This window comes from Drosophila gunungcola, assembly GCF_025200985.1.
Source record: "Drosophila gunungcola strain Sukarami chromosome 3L unlocalized genomic scaffold, Dgunungcola_SK_2 000005F, whole genome shotgun sequence".
NCBI lineage: Eukaryota > Metazoa > Arthropoda > Insecta > Diptera > Drosophilidae > Drosophila > Drosophila gunungcola.
The window spans coordinates 103353-114822 of record NW_026453180.1 but is presented as its reverse complement, the minus strand read 5'-3'; the positions used below and the strand labels follow the sequence as shown (position 1 = coordinate 114822).

The 11470-nt window shown below is 41.9% G+C and overlaps 1 protein-coding gene across 1 annotated transcript; it reads left to right on the top strand.

Moving 5' to 3' along the window:
• Window positions 1-684: 684 nt before the first annotated feature.
• On the top strand, window positions 685-2370 carry LOC128259333 (basic proline-rich protein-like). The gene is given in 3 exon segments (XM_052991647.1): window positions 685-892; window positions 951-1113; window positions 1116-2370. Coding segments are annotated over 3 exon segments (1518 nt in total). The 5' UTR covers window position 685; the 3' UTR covers window positions 2264-2370.
• The last annotated feature ends 9100 nt before the right edge of the window (window positions 2371-11470 follow it).

Here is an 11470-nt window from a genome sequence, read left to right as displayed (position 1 = left end):
GCTGTCTTGGCTGCATCGCGCATACGCCGCGTGTTACGCGCCTGGTCACTTGGCTTTTTAGCTAATTTATATGGGCATAATATATTGTTTTATTGGCCAACTGGAGAATGTCGATTCGCATAAGCATCGATTGTCTGTGCAGCTTACAGAGTAAACAAACATCAAAGTGGGAGGGCTGGGGTTGCCAATTATGTAAGCACGATTCTAACAGATCTTGGCCATATGTGTGTGTTCGGCTCGAATTGTCTGGCGGTTATTCGCACATTAATCATCCGCCCACGTAACCTACGATGGTACGAGTTCTGTCGTCTCCCATCGGACCTAATTAGTGAAACACACAAACGGCCAGAAATCCCCCACATTTGGTTCCATGGTTTGAAGTTAGCCCCCGGGCTAAAGACAAACACTAACTAGTACGCGCTGTTATTGACTTACAATCGTCGTTGATTCGCCGATTACCAGATTACCAGATATAGATACAGTATCTCTGTCCTCACCTGTGGCTACATCAAAGGTTGCAGCATCACGACGACGACTACAACGATGACGACTGAGAGTCGATTGAGCCAAAACTCGTCTCGCTGGCTGACTCAAAACTTCGGCATCTGCTGAGCGCCGAGCGCCGACTTAGCCAACTTAGCCAAGCTAGCCAACTTAGGGGCTGCTCTGGGCCAGGCCGGTATAAATGCGCCAAGGGAGAACATTTGGGCATCATTCGATTTCTGATTTTGCAACGAAGACGTCGCATCGGCTTCCAGCAATATCGTGTGCGGTTCGGTTCGTCTGCCAAACCGGTAATAATTCGATTCGCTGTGATTTTTCGTGTGTTGTCTTGCGGCTGCGAGGAAAACTCGGAAAAACCGCGGCGCTCATTTGGCAACTGGCAGAAATGGTGAGTTCGTTGGCAGACGGAAAATGCCGCCGGTTTTCATCCGTGTTGTGTCTTGCAGCGCTGTTTCCTGCCTTTGGTGTCCCTGCTCCTGGCAGCGGGGCTCGTCCACGCGGATGTCTCTCACCTGGACACGGATCTGCAGGAGGATGGCTATCACTACAAGCAGCCGTCTGTGCCGTTTCCGCCTCCGGGCTCGGGAAATGGCATTGAGGACGGTGGCATAGGCCAGGACCTTCGCCCTCGGCTCCGGCTCCTTCCTATGGACCACCGCAGACGCAGCCACCTCGTCCCCAGCCGCAGCCAACTCCCACGGCTCCTGCCCCGTCTCCTTCGTATGGACCTCCCCAGACGCAGCCACCACGTCCTCCACCGCAGCCAACTCCCACGGCTCCTGCTCCTGCCCCGTCTCCATCGTATGGACCACCGCAGACCCAGCCACCTCGTCCGCCGCCACAACCAACTCCATCGGCTCCTGCACCATCTTATGGACCTCCCCAGACGCCGCCACCTCGTCCGCCGCCGCAGCCAACTCCCTCGGCTCCAGCTCCCTCCTATGGACCCCCACAACCACAGCCTCCATCCCCGCAACCTGGACCGGAGTACCTGCCACCACCACCCCCTGCACCTCCTGCACCCAGGCCACAACCCACTCCGCCACCACCCCCTCCACCCAGGCCACAGCCCACTCCAGGATATGGTCCGCCACCACCTCCTCCACCCAGGCCGCAGCCCACTCCAGGATATGGTCCGCCACCACCTCCTCCACCCAGGCCGCAGCCCACTCCTGGCTATGGACCACCCCCTCCGCCTCCAGGACCTGGTCCCAAGCCTCCAGGACCACGCCCACAGCCGGGATCTGAGTACCTGCCGCCTCCTGGCGAGAACGAGGTGACCCCAACTCAACCGCAGCCAACTGCTCCAGTGCCGGAATATGGTCCACCACCACCGTCAAAGCCTGCACCACCTCCGGGGCCCACTTATCAGCCACGTCCGTCTCCACCTGCACCACCAGCACCTGCACCTGGACCCACTTATCAACCACGACCACCAAGTCCGCCTGCTCCTGCACCAGGACCCACTTATCAACCACGCCCGCCAAGTCCTCCTGCACCACCGGCACCCACTTATCAGCCACGCCCACCAGCACCACCTGCCCCAGCACCAGGACCCACTTACCAGCCACGCCCCCCGGCACCACCAGCTCCTGCCCCAGGACCCACCTATCAGCCACGACCCCCAGCACCACCTGCACCACCAGCACCCACCCAGGAGTACGGACCACCACCACCTACCAGTGGTGGCGATGAAGCGGGCTCGCTGGGACCCGATGGCTACAACTACAACAAGCCTGCCAAACCCTTTACCTTCTAGACAAGTACTCAAGTCCACTGTCCTGTGAACCACCATTGGACCCACAGCCCACCACCCCAACCACTAAAATCTTTTTCCAAATAAAAAAAAAATCTCGAAAAGCCAAAGTCGAAGCTGGATATGTCAATCACTCGGGAGATTCGCTGGTGGGTCAATGTCCCAGCTTAAAAACGCGACCTTCTGTGGCGTCACTTCTGACAGCCATTACATGGAGAAAAATTAACATAATTTTTAATTCTACAGTGGAAACAAAAATAGTCGTCAAAATACAAATTTTAATATTTTTATAGGTCTTAAATTATAAGGAAATACGATTTCTAGGGATAATGAAATACATTTCTCAGTTAATTTGTATCTTAAAATCGCTGCTTTTTTTTACAGTGCAGGCATATGGCCTAGCCAAAATACCAGCGGTTCAAGTGCAGTCCCCAGACACCACCCAGTGGTGCACAATGGCCTGGTGGCCGGTGGCCGGTGGTCAGTTGGTAGGTCAAATCAATCAAAGCTGGGGGCGCCATAAATCAGAGGCGGAAATTCCGAGAGCCTCAAGCAGCCGTGAACGTTCTCAGGCCGGCGCTGTTTGCAATATCTATAAACCCATAACGACCATATAAAAATATATATATATATATAGATTGGTATAATAGTGAGAGTCCATAACGATTGCAATTGGCAATAGCCACAGACATTGCATCCATCCATACATGGGACACTCAAGGTGCCGGTGGAGCCAAAATAAATATGAGCGAGTCGATCGGCGATCAACGATCAACGATCGACGACTCAATTCCCACCGGCTGTCGTCAGTGGCTTAGTCAGTCAGCCAGTCAGTCAGCCAGGTTCATCAGTCATTTAGTCAATACGCCAGTTTGGCTTAGTCAATAAATTGAGTTAGCCGTGGCAACTTCATTAGGTTGCCAAAAAAAGAAAGATAAACAAGAGGCAACCACAAAAAAAAAAACTAAAACTAAACCTAAACCTAAAACTGCAACTGCAACTGCAAGTGCGGTTGTGCAACGATGTTCGAATAGGGTTTTTAGAGGGGTGGGCACTTTGCCACTAATTACATAAGCACCCACTGTACAAAACGGCCTTCAATTTCGCTGGACACAGGGGCGCCCTAAGCCTCGCTCACACATCACAGCTCGATCTGAGCCATTTGATTAACGTCTTAACGAGCGGCTTGGGTGTGATTTATGTTGTCAGGCATCTGCAGCTGCACTTAGACTTTACTTTTTGCGTGATTTATGATTACAGCACGGCACTTGAAAAGATTGGGCATGACAAGAGATTCGCCACGCATTGTTTGCCTTGCTTTGATAATTATGCGATGGAAATTACGGCAATACAAATGGCTCCATATGTAGTAAAGCTAAGGCCCAAAAAAGAAGTTCAAGCGAGTCACTTGCTGACCCTAGCTAATTTCTGCCACACCGATGACTAGTCCGATTCCAATTCCATCCGGGTGTAAATTTCCCAAACAAGCTATTAATATTCCGCTGCCTCCATCAAGCGAACACGCAAATGTAAATGCGAGTATAAATATTAAATCATTCTAAATATGAAAGCGGCAAAAAATACATCTTATTTTTTACCCGAGGGCGAAATTCTCAACCGCTGGCATCTTCATCGTTCATCTCAAATTTCCAATTAATTCTTCAAATTTTATTCCGACAGGGGCTAATCAAAAATATTAATGAACATATTATAATTATGGCTTAATAGACATACAATAAAGTCACCGAAGTGATTTATGCCGGTGCCAAGAAGCCGTAAAGACAAGAAACAGCACCTGTTCCCCCTAGAAATATTGCGCATACGCAACGTGGGCCACATATGCGTTGCGTTACGTTTGGCCCGCCCTTTTGTAAATCAATCACAGGCGAAATTGCCCTTGGCATCAGTTTCCGTTGATTTTTTTTTTTTCTATTCTTCACTCGATTTTATCTTTTTGCTGTCTTGGCTCATAACTGTTCAATTGTAAAACAGCAACGCACTCAAACGTTTTTAAACATTGCGTACGATGATTTGTGTAGACGGCGCAGGCCAAGCGAAATATGAATCAAGTCGTCAGCGGTGCTCGACTGGATCAGCGGGCAAAAAAACCAGCTATGGAAGCCACTCACGCATGCAATTAACTCTCAGTTCAAACAGTAAAAACATAATTTGCCAGCTTAAAGTTGGGCTTTGAAAATGGTTAAAAAATAAGTTTAGCTGGTCATAGGTTCTATCAAAATTTGTAGTCTACTTTTTATCTGGCTTTGGCTCAAGTTTTAAGCTTCGTCAAAGCTTGACTTAAACAATTAACTTCATGTTAATTCGCAGCTATGTCCACTGCCTTATCTAAGCTTTTTATTGGTGCTTAAACAGATTAAATCTTTTTACTGCTGACAAAATGAGCCAATTAAAATCATAAATGATTGTTAAAAAAAATTAAAAGTTACTTTAAGACGGCTTTGTTTCATGGACTTTGTAACTAATTATTACCAAACAATCAGATTTGCCGTAAGTAAATCTAATTTACACCAATTAAATGCTGTAACCTAGAAAAAAGATTATAGCCCGATTAAAAATAATTTTTTTTTATTATAAATTTAGTTAATTAAACTATTTGCTTATTTGTATCACAAGAGAAGGTTTTAGTTGCTGATGGAAAATATAAAAATAAATAATAAATAGTTGTTGTTATTTCTGATTTTGTATATTTAAATTTTACAATTTTCACGATCTTTAGAGTTTGTTCAATATAAATATTTATCTTTTTTTTATAAATAATATTTTATAGCAGTTAATAAATGGCTAGTAGCCCGAAGTCTTTGTTGCCTTAATGACTTTTCTATTTTTATAGTTTCTTCACCTCAGTTCGTGAGCAAAATTTTTATAAAGGTTACTTTGCTAGTTTTAAAATAATTTTATGGCTATTCATAAATCGATACAAGCCCCAAACCTCGATTTAGTTTATTATTACCCTAATGTCTTTACTATTTTTAAATGTATTTGCTATTTTCGCGATCGTTTCATTTAAATATAGGCAATGAGCATACATCTCGATTAAAAACCCACTGATGTCTCAATTTATAGCTCTGCACGCGTAATTCCGCATAATCCATTTGCACTACAACTTCCTCATCCAATTGACCGATATTGCCCCCTTAGCAAAAACAAAAACCCCTGACCTACGCCTCAAATCGCATGCTTGTATCGCATTAACAGTAAATTAATCAATTGCTAATAGATGTTTAACAACTGTTTAACCTTCCCGGCGAGCATTCAAGTGGTTGCGAATTAATCACGAGTCCCACAGACAGCGGCGATTTATGATTAAACGCTGCCATTCTTGAGCGTGAACAAATCGTTTAGCAGTCAAAAATTGGCAATTACTCGGTGTTTTTTTTTTTGTTGGCTGGCCGTTCCAGACGCAGTCAGTCAGTCAATCGGCTCGTGGCCAAAAAAGATGATTTGGCTTAGCCTTTGTTAAGGATGATTGCCAGTGTAAGCCCAGAGTATTGAAATCAAATCGCTGTGGGCGCCAGTGATTAGCATAATACCAAGGCATCGGCAACACATTTTGTCCGCTCTACTAAGTTTTAATTATAAAACGAACACAAAACGCCAACATTAATCAAAAGATGCAGAAAAGAGCGACAAACTCGATGCGGTCTAGATCGATCGAATTTGAAAATTCATTCATTCAAATGGTGCGACTTGAGCCCCAGAGGGCGGCTTTGTCACGCAAATTTTGTTAATGCCGCTTCTGACTTTCTGACTAGCTGACTAGCTGACTGCCTGACGACTTTTAAACGGCTGGCCAGCGTGAAGCAATTAACGGCATAAATAGTCTGGGCCATCCAGCCATGTGGGTCGCTGTGTTGAGAGCACTGACAGCACTTGTCAAACCAATCCATAATGGATGTCAAAACAGCTGTATGGGTCTCGTCCAAAGCTGGCTAAGAAATGCAAATGCAGAGTCAACACAACGAATCCGATTGAAAAGGCAACACGACGCATAGCAGTTAATCCAATGTTTACAATCTCTTTACAAATTTTAACCTTGGCCTTACACACACAAAGCGCAGCAAACGGCATCCGAATCGAAACAATGTCATAGCAGTTAGTCAAAGCATCAAAAACACCAGACACATGCAAATTTTGGGTATTACTATATATGTGGCAAGATGATCGTCTGTTGACTCACTGATCCGTTGGATACCAGAATCTTACAATCTTACTTGGCAGACAGAGCGGCGGGCCGAAAAGAACCTTCATCATCATCATCATCATCGCTAGTAGCCGCTTGGCGATAACCATCATGATAATCATTCGCCGGTAAAAAAAAGAACACATGAAACGGGTTCTGCTAATGGCCATTAAGCATCGTCGGACCATAATAATCAGCATTTGCATTTGTGCAAATTGGCTAGAATGGCTTATACTTATATCTATAAACATTTAAATCGCCGAACTAGAACTGGTTGCCCTGGTCGATTTCGTGTCGGGGTGCGTTTCTCACCGAACTAGATCAGCATGAATGAAATCAATCTGATTGATCGCCTCGAACTATCCCATTAGCCATATAAGCCTAATGCTGGTTTTATTGCGACAATTTTTCAGAATTCAAGTTCACTGCCAGTCGATTACAGCACATTTGCACAGTATTATTGGGTATGCCGATTGGCGATCCATTTCCGTCTCCATATATGGATGTCCCCTATATATTTTTTTCTTATCTGGATTGCTATATTAACGCTCTGCTAATGAAATGTTAAATCTGACCTCAATTCTTGAGTTATAGCCAACCAGTTCCAAATGCAGTCCGAATTCTATGACTATTAGCATAAAATTAGTCATATTTGTTTAAATTAGAATTTAATATAGTTTCATATGATTCATAAAATCTCATTTATTTTTTAAAAATTCGATCAATTTTAAAGTTAAAGTTTTTTTTGATATTGGTGATGGGTATTTAAATATATTTTTACATTATTAGTAAAAGGAACTCAATATATTATATTTTATTTAAAATCTTTCAGCTAATGAGTACAGTTTTAAGCCAATTTTAAATTCGCCCCATCAAATAAAATTAATTACTTTGTCTTTAAAAGTAATGTGACTGTTTCACTTCAATTTTGAAAGAGTTAATGTGATTTGAAATAAAGATTGGTACAGTCTTTATATAAAAAAGATTATTTTTAATATAGGGTATAGTTTTTAAAAACTGTATAATATTATTTTATATGAAAACAACTAAAGTTAAGCTAATGACTATATTTTAAATCAAAATTAAGTGCGACTTGTTCCATGAAATTATACACTTTGTCTTTTCAAGCTGACATGACTGTTTTATGAGCTTCAAGTCGTGTCGTCTTGTATCGTTTATATCTATATTCAAAGTCAAAGTTCAAACTGCCAGCTCACTTGTCTTTGTCGGCGGCACGAGCCGGCTAAAAAGGTGCCAAAAGTGGCTAAATTGCTCAGGTTCACAGCCACCAACGTCGTGGCGAGTCTTCGATGCTTTTTGGACCCTCGGGCGGAATCGATTTCATTGTTCGCTGTTGTTGCGAAACAAATTATGGGGGGAGATAATAAAAAACTAATTATTAAGTTAAACAATGATTAGATGGAGCTCTTTGTGGCCATTCTCATCTCAGTCTTAGACTCAGACTCAGACTCATTCTCAGTCGCCTTTCGATTCTCGTGACTGTTTGGCTTTTATTTGATGTCGATTCTGGCTAATTTCAATAATTAATTTATGCTTCCCATTAAATGTTAACGTTATTCTTTGGCGGCTTTCACTGTGCGCGTGTCGCAGACCGCCGGCTTGTCTACGACGGGGATCGATTGGAACCAGAATAATCTACGGAGCATCTTCCCCTTTGGGGTAAACACTAAACAAGTCTAAATACCTGCAAAACAACTTGTTTCCATTCCAGAAAATTGTTCGGTTTTGGACACAAACTAACTGCTCCACTGTAGGTCAAGTGACTGATTGACGATAATTGCTAAATCATTTGTTACAGTCAAATGCAGAGGCGGAAACGAGACTAACCATTAACATTTATGGGCTATTTAAAGACAATTTATTGAGACGGTTATAAATCTTTGAAGTACCTCAAACATTTGAGCTGTTGCAATAAATATTTCTGTGCCTAGATCATCGATACCCAAACCAAAAGGTAACTCAACTTTTTCGACCATTCTGCCTCTCATCTTGATATGTTTTCTTGGACAAGAGTATGCCATAGTTTTCAATTGTCTCTTCAAGATGATATATTTGCTGTGCTTCGCTTGTTGTTTGTTATAATTTTTTGCGTAAAATATTGAAATATTCATAGTGGTCGACGGCGTGGTGAATGTGCGGAAGCTTGTATAAATAAAAAATTCCACAGACTATTTACGAAGCATTGTGTCGAGAATCGTGATGAAAAGACGGGAAAGCTAGAATAGCTTGAGAATCTTTGCTTAGTCAAGGCCAATTAAAAATGATATTACAGCTGAGAACCATCCAAATTTATTGGGGTTCAACATACCCTTTAAATGAAGTTATGTTTGCTTAGAAAGATGTCCAAAAACGAAACGAACCGTTGAAAATGTTTTATTTACTGCTTATTCACACGCGCATATTCAAATGCTAAATAAATCTGGTGGCCAGATAACGAGGCGTGTCTTACCGAAGACCAAAAATCTCTTGCTAACAAATGCTGCTAAGAAAAGATGTTCGAAAAAAACCCGGGTGGGCATCTTTTGTGATCCTTATCAGGTGAAGCGGATCGCATGTAAACACACTCAAGCGAACGAAGCTTGCCCACATAATCTGTATTTATTTCAGCGTTTAACCCCGGCCGGACAACAGGTCGTATGCTTGATATGTATGAACGCTTAGAGCAAAACAAAACGAATGTCGTGGGGCACGTGAAGTCGACTGGATTCTGGCTATCGGCAGGCCGAGGGTCATAAATTAAAAGAATTTTCGATTACCGGCATTTAGAGTTGGCCAAAACTCCTATGTCGGCTTATGGCTTTTGATTCACTTGGTGCGATATCTGGTTCTCGTATGCAAATTGAGCAAAAGTATTCGCCTAGGTTCCGGCCAAATGACACGTTGATGGAAAGATCGAAAATAAATTTACCTGTTGATATTAATTTTATATTGGCATTAACATATATAAGAGCCTGTTAATATAAATGTTATCACCGCAGACAGCTGCACTATATCGAAATCGTTTGTTGGCGCATAAATTTGCCCCGCCCTTGTCATTGATTTACCGATCAATAGTGTTGTGACCGTTGGTAGAACGATGCTTTTCAGACGCAAATGACACATTTTGCAAGTCAAATCGCTGACTCAATAGACAATGGCCGCAAATGGCAGCGGCAGCCAATAATGAATGTTTCGCGGGAGATCAAATTTATGAATGTGAAACCCAAGATGCCAGCGTACCAAAGCATTATTAATTACATTTTAAATTTTCTAATAACCGTAAAAACACACAATAAATTATTTTTCGGTGTTTATTATTTTGGTAAGATTATGAAAAATGTTGCATATACTTAGTATGTTTCATCTTTGGCCGTTGACAAATATGCCATCAATCAATGCAAGTGAAAGGCAGCCAAAATGATGTCACTTGATCGGATCAGAACCATTTTAAAGTGGGCTTTTTAGTCAAAGGCTTAGACATGGTAACATCTTTACAATGTCTGTTGGCAACTGAGTCAAAAATAGCTTAACCATTTCCTGTGTTGGTGCCACTTAATCTTACGGACCGGCCTTGATATCGAACAAATCATTTTTATTGGCACTGCATCTTTGGCTCAAGTGGCTTCATTCACTTGACGGTGGCAGGTGAATGTATTTCCCCACACACACGCATGAGAAACGGAAATGATGTATGCCCAAAAGCCGTTAAATTTGCTTATTGTTGCCACTGAGGTCAAGTGAAGATACAAACAATCACGCCAGCAGACAATCCAATGAATGGAAGAGAGGGCTACCAGGCAAACAATCTACAAATTGACATGATAAAGTCAAGTTTTGTCCATTAAAATACAGAAAAATAAACAAAATCAGTAGATATTCTCCTGGGTTATCTGTTTTGTTGACTAATCTTCCTCTTGGATAGATTTTGTGACTATTCTAGCACACTGGAATAGAGCCACTTTGGTATGAAAATATTTTTCTAACAAAATATTATGCAAATTATTTCATGCAGGAGACAAAACAAGAGATTTAGGCAAAAAAATTCAATTGAGGCACACGCTGCGGGGAGAAAAATAAATAGCTTTAAAACCAGAGTATTTACACTGACAAAAATTTAGTTATATGGTTTACAATTTTCTTTCTAGCAGGGTCAAAATCAAAATATTTAAGCGACAAACTTTAAAATGGTGATAAATGATAATTTAAATGGTGATATCTTTGCTGAGACAAATTGTAGTATAAAATAACAACATTTTTTATGGAAACTTCTACGGAAAAAGATTTGGGAATGGGTTAGTTAAAAAACCCAAAAGAATTTCTCGAGCGAATCAAAGTGTAATTGAATTATTTAATATTTTAAAAATTAAAAATTATGAACTTAATTTTACAAACTTTTCCATTTTTAACTATTTATAAATATTTAAAAGTTATGAAAATTATTTTTTTTTTTGCAAAATTGTTTGGGCAAAGCAAAAGACTTAGGCAACGAACTTGATCTTGTGTGTAGTGAAAACTTGATCAAAAAAGCTCAGCAGCATTTTTAAAGGCAAGAGATTATGCTAAAACCATGGCTTGGCTAAATAAAATTGATCTATATTTAAGAATGATATTTTTATCAGTGTGGTTTTCTGCTCTTTCAGTGCCTAGTGACTTGTGTGTGCGTCATGGCTCGTGACGACACCGAAGTGATTGTCCAAAGGGTTCCAGCAGTAACTCCAGCTCTTCTTCTAGCCGCGGATTCTTCTCAATTCGTTTCGTTTCATTTAATTTAAATTTTGATTTGAATTGCCACTGCCGCCGTTGTTGGTTTTGGTGCTGAACGGTGCCGCTTCTGCTGCTAATATTTTTTTTGTGCCCAATGTATAACGTGGTGTGCGGTTTGTGTCTCATCGGGTTTTGGTTTTTTGGCGGTCGCCGCCGCTCTGCCCAGACTCTCTTAGACCCACGTACCGAACTGAACCGAACCGGACGGACCGAACCGGCGATATAGTATAAATTTCATACCCACT